The sequence below is a fragment of the Mastomys coucha genome, unplaced genomic scaffold (assembly GCF_008632895.1).
Source record: "Mastomys coucha isolate ucsf_1 unplaced genomic scaffold, UCSF_Mcou_1 pScaffold21, whole genome shotgun sequence".
NCBI classification, from domain to species: domain Eukaryota; kingdom Metazoa; phylum Chordata; class Mammalia; order Rodentia; family Muridae; genus Mastomys; species Mastomys coucha.
The window spans coordinates 90,208,007-90,226,242 of NW_022196904.1; the positions used below are offsets into that span (position 1 = coordinate 90,208,007).

The 18,236-nt window shown below is 40.9% G+C and overlaps 1 protein-coding gene across 2 annotated transcripts in view; it reads left to right on the top strand.

Annotated features, from left to right (window-relative positions):
* Fchsd2 (FCH and double SH3 domains 2) overlaps positions 1-18,236 on the top strand; it is a 184,679-nt gene that overhangs the window by 159,565 nt on the left and 6,878 nt on the right. For both annotated transcript variants that reach the window (XM_031387572.1, XM_031387573.1), the window contains 6 exons: positions 9,588-9,722; positions 14,148-14,231; positions 14,356-14,533; positions 14,902-15,122; positions 15,900-16,029; positions 16,121-16,203. In XM_031387572.1, coding sequence (XP_031243432.1) covers positions 9,588-9,722; positions 14,148-14,231; positions 14,356-14,533; positions 14,902-15,122; positions 15,900-16,029; positions 16,121-16,203 — 831 coding nt within the window. The remainder of the gene's footprint in view (positions 1-9,587; positions 9,723-14,147; positions 14,232-14,355; positions 14,534-14,901; positions 15,123-15,899; positions 16,030-16,120; positions 16,204-18,236) is intronic.

Below are 18,236 nucleotides of genomic sequence, written 5' to 3' on the forward strand. Positions count from 1 at the left end.
AGATGTCCCTGAGTTCAGTCCATTGGTTTGGTGTAAGTATCTGCATCTGTTTCGGTCAGCTGCTTGTTGCACCTCTCGGAGGATAGCCATACTAGGCTCTGGTCTGTACGTACGACATAGCACCAGTAGTAGTGTCAGGTTTTGAAGCCTCCCCTTGAGCTAGATCCTAAGTGGGGCTGGTCACTGGACCTCCTTTCCCTCAGCCTCTTCTCCGTTTTTAGCCCTGCAGTTCTTTTAAACAGGAACAATTCTGGGTCAGAGTTTTTGACTGGAGGATGGCAACCCCATCCTTCCACTTGATGCCCTGTCTTTCTCCTGGAGGTGGATTTTCCAAGTTCCCTCTCCTCACTGTAGGATATTTCATCTAAGGCCCTGCTCTTTGGGTCCTGAAAGTCTCTTACCTCCCCGGTCTCTGGTACATTCTAGAGGATCCCCCCCACCTCCCACCTCCAGAAGTAGCCTGTTTCCATTCATTCTGCTGGCCCTCAAGGCTTTACTTCTATCCCCCACACTCCAATACCTGATCATGGTCCCCTTTCACCTTCCCCTCCCCTCTCTCACCCAGGTCCCTCTCTTCTTCTGCCCCTCATGATTGCTTTCTTCTACCTCTGAGTGGGATTAAAGCATCCTTACTTGAGCTCTTCGGCTTGTTAACCTTCTTGAGTTCTGTGGATTGTATCCTGGGTATTCTGTACTTTTTCGGCTAATCCACTTATTACTAAGTACATACCATTCATGTTCTTTTGGGTCTGAGTTACCTCACTCAAGATGATATTTTCTAGTTCTATCCATTTGCCTGCAAAACTCATGATGTCCTTGTTCTTAATAGCTGAATAGTATTTCATTATGTAAATGAACCACATTTTCTGTATCCATTCTTCCATTGTGGAGCTTCTGGGTTGTTTCCAGCTTCTGGTTATCACAAATAAGGCTACTATGACAGCCAGTATTATAGAGCATATGTATTCCCTCTTTCAACTTAGAGGTTATATTTTAAGGAAGCTTTACAAGTTATGCTACTAAAGGAAATAATAGCTTAATGAGGCCCCAGTATTTATTTAACCTTCTTCTTAAATAACATTGAAATAATTCAAAGAATTCTGTACCCCTTCAAACTGACAGCTAGCTGGCCAGGGAACATGAGGCTGAAATACACATTCTAGCAACCAAATACTTTCTTCCATTGTAGATGCCAACAAAGCACTAGTCATCTGGGGATCGTGATGGCTATCCCAGACATTAACAATATAGCCAAAGAATGTTTCATGGAAGGTAGATGCTATTAAACCACATAGTCTATCTATCTGTCTTAGAGAACCATACTTACATGATAATTCTCCCTCCTATCTCATGCTGTCATGTAGAATACAGGATGGGGTGGCAAAAAAAAAGAGTCCCAGAATGTGGTGACACATTCAAAAGAGAGTTGTGTGGGGAGAGGGATGGTGCTGCACGTCTTTGATTCCAGCCCTCAGATGGCAGATGCAGGTGGAATTCCTGAGTTCAAGACTGGCCTCTAGCTTGGACTATATAGAGAATTACAGGCCATCCAGGACTACGTAATCAGACCCAATCTGAGAGGGGAAGAAGGGGACGAGAGATACTTAGTTGCTATGTAACTGGAGCCTGCATATAGCTCCTGAGGATGGATTACTGCCAGTGACCCTGTGAGCCACTAAATCACTCATCTCTCCCTCCTCTTACTTCCCTGCCTTCGCTCGATTAAATCCATTCCCGGTTTATAACCTAACCTTTAACATTATTTAAACATAATAAGGAATGTTAATTTTGCATAATCTTTTCAGTCTAATTTTTCCTGTCCCTGGATAATCTTCATAATCATTCTTTTAAAGTCTCTGTAGTCATTTGATGTAACATTTACATATATGCAATTGGTCATTCATATTTCTGGATTTTGCATGCATGGATTCAACCAACCACAAATCTGAAAGATGGATTTTTACAATTGCATAGAAACTTTTCTCTTAAGCATATATAACAGCAAGTATTTCTACAGCATTTACAGTCTGTTAGATATGTATAGGTTATATTTAAATACTATACCATTTTATATAAGGGACCTGAGTATCTCTGGAATTTGGAATCTATAAGGGATCCTGGATTCAATCCTCCTTGAATATTAAGAAACAACTAAATTTCTTTTTTCAATTTTAGGGCAGATTCCCAGAGTGAGAGCAAACAGAATCTGTAGACCTTTGTCTGAGGTTGGGTTTATTTTTATCCTTCCTAGTCTCCTTTTTCCTTAGAGTTTCTGATCATCACTGGCACTCTCTTCATGACTTCCCTCAACAGTTGCACTCAGGCAGTCTGACAGTCTCTTTGTTGTGCAGACTCCCTAGGGATCTGACATTTGCAGAATTACATAGAAATAAATTCTAATCCAGTCATCTTGAAGACTGTGCTGAATAATGTAGCTGAAAGGCAAGGAGATGAATGTGCTTAACCTTTACTCCTCAGTGTGCCTAATAGTCCTGATAGTCCTTGCAGTCGGGTGGAATTTGTTTTTAAATTATGCCGATAGCCAAGACCAAGAAGAGGATGGGACTGAAAAATTTCACCACTCAGAGAAGTGTAACCAGCCATATTTGATAGCCATATTACACTACTAACCCCACTAATAGGCATTTATGCAGAGGAAATGCTTGCCACCAAGCTTGGTGACCTCAGTTTGATACAAAGGACCCCAGCTCCAGGGAAACCTAACACTTCTGACCTCTGGGCACTTGCATTCATGTGCATATACCCCCACCCAGGCACGCACATACACATAATAAAATAATAAAAATAAATCTTTTTTTAAAATCACTCTTGTTACTAGTGGTGATGCTTATTGTTCCTTGCAACACTAGGAGAGATGCTGCTAATGTTTGTTATCATATTCTTGAAAAAATAGTAAGTAAAATGGCTGCTATGTGATCTCAACAGAGAAATGGGTGGTCAAATACAGTGTATATATACATTTGAAATCACTAGAATATCCAACAAAAGTGAAAATGAGCTAGATACAGTGGTATGCATAATCTCAGCTACTTGAGAGGCTAAGAGAGAAGGAAGAGTTTTAGGCTAACCTGGACAGCTAAAAATACAAAAGCAAAAATGTAGTGATTTTTTAAAGTAATGGAATAATATGTTATTGTTATCAACTTTATTTTATGTATAATGAGAGTTTTTAGGAAATTACTAATTCATATTTGTAAAAACATGTTTTTTGTTTTGTTTGTTTTTTTGATACAGGATTTCTTTGTATAGCCTTAGTTTTCCGGAAATAGCTCTGTAGACCAGGCTGTCCTCAAATTCACAAAGATCCTTCTCCCTCTGGGATTAAAACCATGCTCCAGCACCACCTAGCTAAAACTTAATGTTTTATCTACTTTGATTTCTATGGAATATGAACATTAGTTTCTTCTTTTTAAATGTGTGCTGGAAATATAGCTGGGTTGTTTGAGCCTTTGCTTAACATGTGAACTCCTGGGTTCAGTCCCCACCGCCACCTAAACCAAATGTGGTAACATAACCTCTACAACCCCAATACTTGGGAGATAGAGGCCAGAAAATCAGAAGTCCTAGGTCATTCTCAGCTACATAGCAAATTTGGGACCAACTTGGGCTACATGTGACCGTGTCTCAAATATAACTAAAATAGTGATAATGCTAACGTTCCTGTGACACAGTTTCTTACCCGTATAACATGTCAAAGAATACTGTCTCACCTTCAAAATGAGCACTTTCCTCTAGTTTTATCAGCTAAGCTTAAATTGTTACTAAAAGAAAAGGGGGGGTCAAGTGTTGCCTTAGGTACATTTGTACATTGTCTGCGTGAGAAGAATTAGTTAATACACATTGTTACTCTAAGTGTATTTACTAATGAGCTGATGGGACTTGGGAAACTAAGTATCTCCTTACAGCTTTTGAGTGAGGAGATGACATTGAGCCCACAGGTGTCAGCCTCTGCAGCCATCAGACCACAAGCCCTTGCTCTGTGGGGTTTCTCTGTGTTCTTCTAATCTTTGTCATTTTACCTACTGTGTAATTTTTTTCAATCATCATTGGATGTTTTATTTCCAGTCCCATTAGTGGTTGTTAAATCTTTGTGTACTGTGTGACCGGTTAACATTTAAATTCCCAAGCTTTTGATATTTCAGCAGCTTTATTACAGGTTGAAAACATACATTCAACTTCATGTTTAATGTGCACATTCTGATACGCTTTGACATATGTGTACACCAGTGAAAGCATTGTGGTTACTATAGTAAATGTATCATTACTCTCCCAAACTTTCCTCATTCTCTTTCATAGTCATGTTCATTTTCCATTCCTCAGTTAACCACTGATCTGCTTTCTGCATTTAGGTTGCTGTGTTTTCTGGAATTTAGATCAGAAATTTAGAAAGAGAATCATATCAACTCTTTCATGTGGAACTTTGGAAACTCAGTGTGATGATTTTGAGGATCACAGTTGTGTGTTGACTGTTTCCATTGCTGAACGATAGTGTGTTGTATAGCTATAGATGTTTGCTATCTTTCTACCCACTGATGAACATTTGGGATGTTCTGGACTGTTACTGTAATTTTGTAAGTCTTGAATTTGAGTAGGATATGTACTAACAACATACATTTTTGAATATGCTGTATAGTGGGTGTACAATTAATGTTTTAAGAAACTAACCCTGATGACACAGGTCTGTAATTTAGCTACTTGCAGGGCTAAGGCAGGAAGATCACAAGTTAAGGTCTAGAATAGCCAATGAACTCAAGGCCAACCTGGACAATTTATTGAAACCCTGTCTCAAAATTAAAAGTGTAAAAAGTACTGCAAAAAGGCTGACTTTCTGAGACAGGATCTCCGTATATAGCCCCTTACTAGTCTAGAACTCGCTATGTATACCAGGCTGACCTTGACTGTTCTTGCTTCCTCTGCCAGGTTTTCAGATAATCAACACCAAGGCTATTCTCCTTTGAATAGACTTTAATAATTTTACTTGGGGTTTGTTGTAAAAAATTTGTCTGTTCTATCCCACTTACCAAAGTTACTGGCATAAAGTTGTTTATAATATTCTTGGTTGTGCTTTAAATATGTGGAGTGCCTGTAGAAATGTCAGCCACCACTCTTATTCCTGTATGATTTTGTGTCTTCTTCCCCACCACACCCCACCCCACCCCCTTCATTCTGTTCTAATGGAGGTTCATCAAATAGATGGCTTTCCACAGTCAGCAAACTTTTGGTTTCATTGGCTTTTTTTTTTCCCTGTTGTTTTCCTGTTTTATTAATTTCTGCTTAGATTTTTTTTATTTCCTTTTTCCCACCTAATTTGGGTTTAACTGGCTCTCTTATGATTTGTTTCTCAGGTAGAAGCTGGGGATACTGATTTTAGACATTTTCCCCTTCCTTGTGGAGGCATTTGGTAAACGGTTCTGCTACATACTCACTCCTTTAGGTTCTTTGCACAGTGTGGCTACAGTATCATCATCTACTTCAAGATACTTTCTGACTGGCTTTTCTGCCCTTGAATTTTTGAATGTTGAAACTTTGGAGGGGCTTCCCAGATATATTTCTATTTTAGATTTCTAATTTGCTTATGCTGTAGATCAGCTACATACTTCAGTTCTTTGAAATTTACTGAGACTTCTTTTGTGATCCAGTGTGTGATATATAGTGTACTTTCTGCTGCTTTTGAGCACTGTGTTCTACAAATCCAGTTACATCTAGTTGACTGTTGGCACCGCCTATGTCTTCCATATTCTTACTGCTCTGTGATGCTCGATGCCTCAGGGGAAACGAGTCATGTCCCAAACCTGTGTGAGTTCTAGAGATACATTTCTCTAATCCTTCTAGATGGTTCTATTTCTACTTTCCGCTACTCTATTCATACACATACACTACTCAGCCGAAGACTTCAGGCCTCTGCAGATTTCCCAGGATCTCTTTCTGCTTTCCTTGTTACTGTGCTCTGAACCCTTCGTGAGCTCCCTCCCTATTCCACTCAATTTAGAGGACACACTGTCCTCGGCCTGGAAACGTTTTCTGAGCATAAGCTAAACAAATTGTTTCCATTCCCCAGACACCGCTGTCTTTCATTGCTTGGTGGCCTATGCCTTGAAAACCTTTAAAATTTTTGACCATATTTTTTATGTTATTAATTTATTTATTGGGGGTAGGGTATGTCATGTTGATCAAATAGAGGTCAAAGGACAACTTGCAAGAGGTGGCAAGTACCTTTACCCATGGAGCCATTTTACAGGCCCACACCAATTTTTTAAATTGTTTCTGGCATGAAATTTCAAATCTGGCCCTTAGTATTCCATCTTGCTTTGAACAGAAGTTTATATATTATCTACTAAGACAGTGCTTGGAGTAAGGTCCTGGGCTCTGCAGACACTTATCTGTCCAAGTAGAGTTCAGAGGTTCTGCTAATCAGTTTTCTACAAATAGCTGCTTTCCTCTGTGTTGGGTGTCAGAAAATTCTTCATCTGATTCTCTGTGCCTTATAAAATCAGCAAAAGGTAATGATGTACTATGGACCTCCCATACATAGTACATACGAGTGTTTGGGGTTAAAATGCATTACCTCCTCTAATCCTTATGATAGCCCTGTGGGAAAGTACTTTTCTTCATTAGAAAAATAGTTGTCTTCATACGAGAGTTGAGTCACTGAGGTTTAAAAACCAGATGACTTGCCCAGGGTCACACACAGCAAGTAAGTGATACAGTCAGTAGTCACCTCCAGCCGGTCAGTTACTGCTTCCTGTCTGAGAGCACCCCAGAGCCGAACGTGCCAAGTACCAGAAGACAGTCGCTGCAAAAACTCCCACAGGGTTCTTCTCACTGCCCTTGCGGGAAGAGTAGGCTTTTTAGGACACTTAAGAAAGGAAAAATGTAAGTCCGGCTCACAATTGTTTTGATTGAAGAAAGAAGGGTTGAGAGTGCAGTCCTTAAGATAAGAGAGTAAGGAACAGTGGGGTTTTAGATAGGCTGGGTCAAGAAACCATGAGAACAATGAAGAGGGAAAAGGAAGAGATTAGTCTATGATACTGTGCTTTAAAAACCCGCTAGAACCGCACTAAGCAGCTGACAGACCCCCCTGTTGTCACTAAAGTCTTCTAGTCCTTTCCGTGAGAATCAGACATGAACTAAAAACAGAAGAGGTAAAAGGAGTGTTTAGTATCAATCCCTGCTGGCAAGAGAAAGTTCTCTGGACTGATTCCCAGTACCAAAGCACAGTACATGTTAGCATTCCATATGTATTTTTGGAAACTTGTTCTATCCCATTTTTATAAATGTCTGAATGTTTTGTGTAATACAGTAAAATGTCTGTAACCTTCCCTAGAGTATGAAAGGAAGGTCTTCTGAATATATAAAATATGTTTAAGGGACCAGAGAGATGGCTCGGTGACTAGGAATGTTTGTCCTGGTTTTGCAGAGAACCCATTTCCCAGCGCCACATCAGGTGACTAGCGTCCACCTGTAACTCAATGCCTCTGGCCTCTGTGCGCATACACAATTAAAAATAAAATACATCTTTTAAAGAAAATGAAAATTTTCACTAGCCATGGTGGCCTTACTTATAATCTGAGTACTCAAAAGGAAGAAGCAAAGAATTCTAAGTTGAGACCAGCCTGAGACACATACATTTCAGGCCAGGCTGGGATACGTAATGATACTCTGTCTGAAATAAACAACCGAGTGAAGACTGTAAAACTCTGCACCTAGTAAACAGTACCTCCCATGAGCCACCTTCAGTCCCAACGAATGCTGGGCTGCTATGGCTTTGGCTGCGCTTCACACTTCTTAGAAATGGAGTTGGTCTTTATCTTGTAGTGGCTTACTTACTTAGCATGTCTTTAAAGTACATCCATGTAGTAGCATGTGTCAGCCAGCATTCCTTCCTTTTTAAGACTGAGTAATATTCCATTATCTGTGTCTACTGTTTTATTTAGCTACTCCTTTATTAGTGGAACTTTGGCTATTGTAATATTGCTATTGTGAACATGAGTTTACAAACATCTGTTTTAGTCTTTGCTTTCATTTCTTTTAGGTGTATACCCAGGAAATTTTTATATACTCCTATTTTTAATTTATTAAGGAAACAGATGTGCTATTTATAGTTCCACTACTGGTGCATATGTTTCTGGCTTTGCTACATCCTTAGCAATACATGTTCTTTTTTCCTTGATGATAAAGACGCTAGCGTATATGGAGTAGTATCTCACTGGGGTGGATTTCGTTGGTTGTTTCTTGTTGTTTTATGTTTGTTTGGGGGGTTATGTTTCGATTGATTGATTGATTGATTGATTGATTGTTTCAGGGGTTTATGTAGCCCAGACTGGCCTGAACTCAACTATATAGCCAAGGATACTCCTCCTGCCTTTGCCTCCAAAGTGCTGAGATTATAGCCATGTGCTACCACGTGTCACCCTGTAGCCTAGACTGAAATCACACTTAAAACAGTTCTCCTGAGGGCTGGTATTACACGCACGATTCATCATACCTGGCTTCATTGTAGGGATGAGTGGATCTCTTATAGCTTATGCTGGCTTCATGATCTTCTTGCTTCTGTTTTCTGAGTGCTGAAATTTTAAGCATGCACCACCACCACACCTGGTTTTAGGATTGTAGAGGATGGAACCCAGGTCTGAATGCATACTAGCCAAGTACTCTATAAACTAGGCTGCATCTCTAGCTCCTTCATTATGGTTCTGGTAATATCTTTCAGTAACAGAGCACTTTATCATATTTAATCTGCTATGGGTCATGATTTAAGCTCTGTATTGGGCAGTATATTTTCCAAAAACAGTGTGTAAAGCATTTCTACTTGCCACAGTTACAAGACTGTTTCTCCACATTCTTCATAGCATATAGCAACCTTCCATATTTCCTCATGTTAGCATTTTAAAATGTTAAGAGGCCTTTGTTTGCCAGCATTTAACGGCAAAATGTTAAAGGATACTGATAATTTACTTGTATATTTGAGGTTTATTTGTGACAGGGTCTCATTTAGCCCAGAAAAGCCAGCCTTGAATTTTAACCTCCACTTCCCAAATGCTTGAATTACAAGTGTGCATCACTGAAGTGTTTTATTTTATTGGGGGTGTGTGTGTGTGTGTGTGTGTGTGTGTGTGTGTGTGTGTGTGTGCGCCATGGTGTGCCCTTGGGAGTTGGCTCTTTCCTTCCACCTTGGGATCTGCTGATGGAACTCAGGTCATCAAGGTTGACATGGTAAATACTTTTACAAAGCCACCAGTCTCCCAACCTGATGTTTTACTTTTTTTAAAAGACACAGTCTCACTATGTAGCCCCCAAATGGTATGAAACTTTGCAGATCATTCTAGCCACAAATTCACAAAATTTCCCTGCATCTGCCTCCTGTGTGCTGAGATTAAAGGCATGTATACTACACCTGACACAGCATTTTACTTTTGATTTTTTTAAAAATCCTCTGGTCTTTTATAATATGTGAGGTTGAATAGATAAACTAATATTTTGAAACAATCTGATTTCAATTTTTTTGTTTGTTTTCTACCATTTTCATGAAATAAGCAAAGTAGCCAATGGCTTCTAATTTTTCCTAGCTTAATGCAGATGCTGAAAGAGAAGAAGGAGAAGAGTTTGAAGATAACATGGATGTTTTTGATGACAGCAGCTCCAGCCCTTCTGGCACCTTACGAAATTATCCACTCACCTGCAAAGTTGTTTATTCCTATAAGGTTTGTATCTCCCCCATATTTCGCTGATAGTAAATTGTGGCAACTCTTAGAATTCCTGGAACTGCATCTGCTTACACTATGCTGGTTAACATAAAGCTGCCATCTGTTGATAGCAACAGGACGTGGTGGTGAAATATTGAGTCTCTGCCATCAGACTCTTCTGCTTAAATCCTGTCTTTGCTGCTCTGAGCTACCCAACCATACACTGGGTCTCTGTTAACCTATTTTGAGGGGGGGTTGTTTATTTGTTTTCCTGTATCATAGGAACAATATTTACTGTGAAGACTGAGTAACACTTCCATAACAAAACACTGAGCATAGTACCTGCATCCCATAAATTTTCAGTTCATACCCCAGCTTGGCATAGATCCTCTATTTGGAAGCCCCTCAAGATTAAGGCCAGAAGAAAAATGTCTTATAGAGCAGTTATAGGAAAAAATCCAGTACAGTAGCCAGTGGCTACAGTTCAAACTCCAGGAGCATCCCAACTCCTGCCCCTGAACATCTTTGTACTGGCCACGCCTTCTGCCTGGAACTCTTATTTCCTCAAGCCTCAGCTGCCTGCTTCTTCTCCCCCTCGGAGCTCAGCTCAGAAAGTACCTCCTAGCAGGTGAGATGGCTCAGCAGCTAAAACTCTTGTGTCCTCTTACAAAAGACACAAGTTCGGTTCCCAGCATCCACATAAGACAGTTCACAACCAACTGTTGTATACTGATACCCCACCTCACCCCTGTATACTGAAAGTTGGCCCCATCTACTACTCAATAGCAGTCATTCCTGGGCTTTTTTGAGTTTGAGATCCATTTGTAAAATTTAAACTCGTAAAATACATCAGGTTTCCTAAAGGGTTAGGGCTTTCACCAATGTAACTTGTTTTAAACCAAAACTTCTTCTGAAATTTTGGAATTATCTTCTGAGACACTTGGAAAGGTCTTTTAAAGTATAAAGCTAAAGCTCGAAGTATTTCCTGTTGTTACTTCTTATTGTTATATTTACTTGAACGTTCTAGAAATAAGATTTGTGATACTTAAGTCTAGAGTCTTAAGTCTCCACCTGATTTCAGACAGCTCACATTCTTCCCCATCTCTTCTGCTGATACACCCAGTCATTTCCCTATGGTAAACCAGACTTTAAAAACCTGTCTAGGGATCAGACGTTTACCTCCATAATAGAATACTTCACTAACATGCAAGGCTCTGGGTTCAAATCCCCAACTGTGGGGCCAGTGCTTGATCACCAGAGTCATGCACATGAGAAGTTAAAGGACTGAAAGAGCTGAAGGGGTTTACAACCCCATAGAAAGAACAACAATATCAACCAACCAGAGCTCCCAGGGACTAAACACCAACCAAAAAGTACACATGGAATGATCCATAGCTCCAGCCACATATGTAACAGAAGATAGCCTTGTTGGGCATCAGTGGGAAGAGAGGCCCTTGGTCCTGTGAAGGCTCAATGCCCCAGTGTAGGGGAATGACAAGGTGGGGAGGTGGGAGTGGGTGAGTGGGTAGGGGAAACCCTCATAGAAGGAGGGGGAGGAGAGTTGGGATAAAGGGTTTCCAGCAGGGGGTGGGGGCAGAAAGAGGATAACATTTGAAATGTCAATAAAGAAAATACCGAACTAAGAAAAATTATTTTAAAAAAGAGAGACCTGGTTACTAAAAATGCACAGACATACATATAGACAAAACTCACAATTTTTTAAAGGGCCAGATATGTTGGTTCACATCTTTAAGGCTTAACACTCTGAAGACAGAAGCAAGCAGATCTATGGCTTACTGCTTGTTCCTAACCTCTTCAGTAACCCTATAAGGAAAAGACTATCAAATGTCCCTTTCACTTAACAAATTTTATGTGAACACCTCTATTTACCAGCAGTGGTATTTTTTGGTTTTGTTTTTTGTTTGTCTTTTATTGTTTTGGTTTGGTCTTTTCTATATAGGATTTTGGCACTGACCAAAAAGGCCCTTAAAGGACCTTATATTCGAGTTGGGGATAAGGTAGGGTGGGAAGATCAAACTAAAGATCAAAGATGTCTTTTTTTTTTTAAAGATTTTTCTAAACTTTTTAAATGTGCATTGGCTTTTTGCCCACATGTGTGGCTGTGTGAAAGTGTCAGAACTCCTGGAGCTGGAATTACAGACAGTTGTAAGCTCCCCTGTCGGTACTGGCAATGAAACCTGGGTTCTCTGCAAGAGCAACCAGTATTCTAACAGCTGACTCATCTCTCCAGGCCCTCACCAACATCCTATGGTTATTGTCCATAGAAATAGACTGAAGCTGGACTTAACACTCAACAATCAGACCTACTCATTTGAAAGATGGGGGTGGGGTGGGGGTGGGGCTGGCAGACAGAGAACAAAGGGAGGAAACCGGCAAGGGAGAGTACTATGTGCTCAGAGAACAGGAAAGAGTATGTTGGCTCAAGGCTTTGAGAAGCCCACAGGGCCCACTCCCTGTAGATCTTACACCATCACTCTAGTGTTTCCTTTTATTGGTCCACTGCTGCAAAGCTAGACATGGGCCTCCATAGATAGGCACAGGACAATAGTATGTTTATGTACCCTGAGCCTCATGGGCGTGGTGCACACCTTTGATCCCAGCACTCAGGAGGCAGAGGCAGGCAGATCTCTATGAGATCAAGGCCAGTCTGGTCTACAGAGCAAGTTACAGAACATCCAGGGACACACACAGAGAAACTCTGTGGACAAAATACCAAAAGATAAAATAATAATAAAGGTGCTCTGTCCCCCTCTTCCTTGCCTTCACACACACTCAAACCTGGTTGTACTGATACTAAGTCTTGCCATGTACTAAGGAAAGTAACTTCATTACAAAGGTGCCTTTTGCTAGTATATTTACTAGTGGTTTTGTTTGGTTGTATTTTTTTTGTGTATGCTTTTGTGTTCCTATGTTAAAGATGTCCCTTTGTGCCGGGTGGTGGTGGTGCACACCTTTAATCCCAGCCCTTAGGAGGCAGAGTCAGGTGGATTTCTCAGTTTGAGGCCAGCCAGGGCTACACAGAGAAACCCTGTCTCGAAAAACAAAACAAAACAAAACAAAAAATGTCCCTTTGTAGCCCAGGCTAGCCTGGAACTCCTCTTCTTGTCTCAACCTGGGATTAAGGCATGTGTCACCCTGTCTCTGGCACACAATGTAGTTTCAGAGTAACAAGAAAATTCCACTGGGGAAAAAAATATCAAGAGTAAATAGTTTTCTTCATATTTTGAAGTCAGTGGTAATGTACTTAAAATCTGTTGTTGGAGTATTATGAATGGTCCTTCATCTTCAGTCCTGTTTTGTGTCAGAAAGCTATGACATCACCCATAATCTGAGTTTTAATGAAATGGGAAATACGTCTCAGTTGTAATGCAGCATACCTGGCACTCAGTAAGTGGATGCAAGAGGATCAGAAATTCAGGCTCCTCAAAGTCCTCAGCTACATAGCAAGATAGAGGGCAGCTTGGGCCTCAGGGTGCCCAAGCTGCCCTCTATCCAAAAAAAAAAAAAAAAAAAGTGACTCACTTTATTACTTTCTTTTTGTTTGCATAATTTGGAGATTTTTATACTTGATATTTGAAGAATGATAAGGCCTTGTGTGGTAGTGGGGTTGGGGAAAGCTTTGAAGACTTTTTACTAGAGAACCAGAAGACAAATGTCACATGTGTCAGACAAGACACTTCAGGAAGCCTTAGTGGAGGCTCTCTCTGTGGAGTTTCCTCTGGAGCATCTGAGTTTCCTGCAGGTTCTGTGTCTCAAACGAAGACACTGTGGTGGGTGCCAACTGACACAGAAAAGCAACTACAGCTAATGGAGAACTATTTATGTGGATCAGCCCAGTCTCCATATCAAGGTGGAGCAAAACCCAGCTGCAATCATTGGCTTACTCATAACTTTCTTCTTTTGGCCATGACTTTTCAGTGCTTCCAGAAGAGTCCTGGGCATTGCTCAAGCCACATGCAATCCATGTACATAGTGTCTGTGTTCCACTGCATGCACGTCCATTCAAGTGCCTTCTCTGTAACTCACACCTCCCAGGTCATCTTGGTTCCGTGCTTATACTTGCCACATTGACCACCATTCTTCAGAGAATGGCAAGGCTGGCATTTGGAGTAAATGGAGACATTATGCTGAATAACTTACAGCAAATAAGCAAGCTGGAGCCAACATCTAGGCCCTCTGCTTCCAGCAGAGCACTCTGCTCACTGAACCTGATTACCTCTTGAGGATCCAGTTTCTGTTGCAGTTTTATTTTGTTTAGTTTTCAAAAGTAAAACTTCACCTCATTATGATAGTTTTACAACACTGAAATTTTGTTTCTCAAAATCATTTTGATGTTTTGACCCTTGGCTTTTGTTATGACCAGCTCACATCTGCCCTTTATCTAACCTTTTTGATTTTGTTCATGGCCATCCTACATTGCAGGCTTCTCAACCAGATGAGTTGACCATTGAGGAACATGAGGTGTTAGAAGTGATTGAAGATGGAGATATGGAAGACTGGGTAAAGGTATAATTCCTTTGCTCATATCACCCTTTCTTGTGATGTTTTAGGTATTTGTTTTGGTTCTTGGTATGCTCTGTCCAAATTCTGTATACAAACCTGTTTTTTTTCCCCTTGTCATTTTACACAGGCTCGAAATAAAGTTGGCCAAGTGGGTTATGTGCCAGAAAAATACCTACAATTTCCCACCTCAAACAGCCTACTGAGCATGCTACAGTCTTTGGCTGCTTTGGACAGTCGGTCACACACGTCCAGCAATTCCACAGAAGCAGAACTTGTTTCAGGCAGCCTGAATGGAGATGCCAGTGGTAAAGACTAAAATCAAACACTCAATCTGGTCATGGTTTTTACCTAAATTAGTACCTGAAAATTAGCCTTCGGTAGATTTTAAAGCACGTTATGTCCTATGTCTTCCTCTATTTGATAGCACTAGCCCTGATAAGCAGAAGCATAAAGATATTGAGTGAATAATAACTTAAAACTTACTCTGTCTTGTGTGATGCTCACTAGTTGTCATAAATCAGTCCATCTTGCTAGACATGTTGTGAGTATGCCTGCTACTCTGTAGTTGGGAGTTGAAGCAGGATTATTGCAAGTTTCAGACATTCTCTCAAAACAAGGACAAAAGCAGTGCATCTGTCTATCTCTTACCAGTTTGTCTTTCTCTTGCTTCCAGTCTGTTTTGTGAAAGCACTTTATGATTATGAGGGCCAGACAGATGATGAGTTGTCCTTTCCCGAGGGAGCAATTATCCGCATCTTGAACAAAGAAAACCAAGATGATGATGGCTTCTGGGAAGGGGAGTTCAGTGGTCGAATTGGCGTTTTCCCATCGGTGCTAGTGGAAGAGCTCTCGGCCTCCGAGAATGGCGACACTCCATGGACAAGAGAGATTCAGGCACGTGAGAAGGAGCAAAATCGATAAGCCTCACCTTCCTTCTACTCCTTAGTAGCCAAGTGTTTACACAAATTGAGTTTAGAAAACTAGAGGCTTGTCAGGACCTTGTAGAAAATGGCCATCTTATATCTCATTCTCTTTCCCATGCTGTTTTCTCTGAATTCATTAAAATACTAAGTTTCATAGGACATTTGAAAGATGATTTTGCTGGAGAGAAAGAAGCCAGGGAGAGAGGGTGTATTGTCTGCAGCTAGCTTTCACAGTATAGTCCTTAACCAGGCTAGACTGTCTTACCTCATGAGAACCTCTGTCTCTCCCAAGTTCTACCAGAGCTCTAGGGGGCTCAGTTTTCTACCACAGCTAAGTGTGGTTTTACAGGAAATTGTCGGTTTTATTTGTCCTCTTGTTCCAGCAGGCAGAACAGATGGAAGGGTAAGGCATGGGATTGTGACTGCTTAGTCTGACATGTAGAAAACAGAGAAGTCAGAAACACACACAGACCCCATTTGTTCTTCACAGATTTAACTAAATTGCCTAATAGAGAACCCCAGAGAATGGTTGACTTGGAAATGGTTTAAGATTGTGTCAGTAGGATAATGTAATGCAACACAAAATTGAAGCTTCAGGATTTATTTTAGCTCCAGTTGCTTCTATGAGGCTGACAACCCTTAACAGTTATAGTGAGCTCCAAAGAAAGAGAAGGCACGCTGAGCAGCAAAGCAGCCAAGCTCTCCCTCCTGAGGAGATCACCTGGTAACTCTGCCTCCTTTGCTGCAGATCTCTCCATCCCCCAAGCCTCACACATCCCTGCCTCCACTGCCTCTGTATGACCAGCCTCCCAGCAGCCCTTATCCCAGTCCAGATAAGAGGAGTTCCCAGTTCTTCCCTCGGTCTCCTTCAGCCAATGGTAAGAGTTCTGGGCATCTGCCCCTCACCACTTACAACTACACTAGCATCTTTACCATTCACTCATCAATCTCTTGGATTCTCTTCCTTAGAAAACAGCCTTCATGCTGAATCACCAGGATTCTCACAGGCCTCAAGACAGACTCCCGACTCCTCATATGGCAAGCTGCGGCCTGTAAGTCTCCTATCTTGAAGGGTTGTAGATTGCATAGTTCTTCCAAATTGAAAATGATAAATTCATTTTTCCCACATGGTCCATTTTGTTACTGATCTGCCATACAATGCTTAGGGGAAGTAAAAAGAACTGTAAGAAAGAAAGGCTATATTTTTGGTTGTACACCCAGCTTTTAATGGCTGAGCCATGCCCTTCCCAACCCCTGCCACCAAGGGAAGATGAATGAATCTTACTCAAAGGGAGAAACTATATAGTTATCAGAGGTGGATGGGAAAAGGGAATGGGTAGGAGGGGAGTTGAGGAGGGGAGTGGGGATGGTAATCAGATGTGGGGAGAGAGGGAGGTGGGAGAGGGCTGGGAGTGAGAAGGAAATCTACGGAGACATCTCTGATAACTAGCTGGAGGCCTGAGACAGGAGAGGATACAGGGCATCTATGCAGGTAATCCTAGGTGAAATTTCTACCAAAGCGTGATAGAGACTGAAGCGGCCACCTCCTATAGCTAGGCAGGACTTCTAGAAGAGGAAAGAGGACATCAATCTACCCAAAAACCTTCAACCTAAAATTTGTCCTACCTATAAGATTTTCAGAGATAAAGATGAAGCAGAGACTGAGGAAACAACCAACAAATGACTGCCCCATTTGAAACCCATCCCCTGGGAGAGAGCCAACCCCATACTTTTCAGTTTCATGAGGTCCCTTTTATCAATTGTTGGTATTCTGCTCAGGAAGTTGTCTCCTGTATTAATGCATTCAAGGCTATTCCTCATTTTCTTTTCTATTAGATTTTATGTTTAGATCTTTAATCCACTTGGTCTTGAGTTGTCCTCAGGACCAACTCAAGATAGATACGGATCTATTTTCACTATTCTACTTGGAGACATTAGGCCAGCACCATTTGTTGAAGATGCTTTCTTTTTCCCATTGTATTGTTTTGCCTTTGTCCAAAAGTCAAGTGTCTGTAGGTGTGTGGATTTGTTTTGGGGGTCTCTGACTGGATTTCAATGATCAACCTGTTGGTTCCTGTATTTTTATGGGAATTGCATTGAATCTGTAGACTGCTTTTGTTAAGATAGCCATTTTCACTATATCAGTCGTACTGATCCATGAGCATGGGAAACCTTTCCATCTTATATCTTCCTCAGTTTCTCTCTTCAGGGACATGAAGTTCTTGTCATACAGGTCTTTCACTTGCTTGGTTAGCGTTACACCAAAATATTTTCTATTATTTGTGGCTATTAAAAAGGATCTTGTTTCTCTAATTTCTTTCTCTTTATCATATGTATAAAGAAGGGCTACTGATTTTGTTTAGTTCATTTTGTATTCTACCACTTTGCTAAAGGTGTTCTCTGGTAGAATTTTTGGAGTTGCATATGTATATTATCATATCATCTGTGAATATCAATACTTTCACTTCTTTGTTTCCAATTTGTATCCCCTTGATGTCCTTTGGTTGTTTTAATGTTCTAGTTAGAACTTCCAAGTACTATATTGAGTAGATAGGGAGAGAGTGGTCAGCCTTATCTTGTCCCTGATTTTAATGGAATTGGTTTAAGTTTCTCTCCATTTAATTCAATGTTGGCCGTTGGCTTCCTGTGTATTGCTTTTATTGTGTATAGGTATGTGCCATGAATTCCTGATCTCTTCAAGACTTTTTTATTAGATATTTTCTTTATTTACATGTCATATGATTTCTCCTTTCCTAGTTTCCCCTCCAAAAAACAAACAAACAAAAACAACAAGAACAAACCCCTGTTGCCTCTCCCCTCCCCATGCTTGCCACCCATCCTCTCCCACTTATTGGCCCTGGCATTCCCCTACACTGGAGCACAGAACCTTCACAGGTCCAAGGGTCTCACCTCCCAATGATGATCAGCTTTGCAATCCTCTACTGTACACATGCTGCCAGAACAATCAGTCCCACCATGTATAGTCCTTGGTTGGTGGTTGAGTCCCTTCTCTCCAAGACTTTTTTTTTTAGATATTTTCTTTATTTACATGTAAATTTCTCCATTCCCAGTTTCCCCTCCAAAA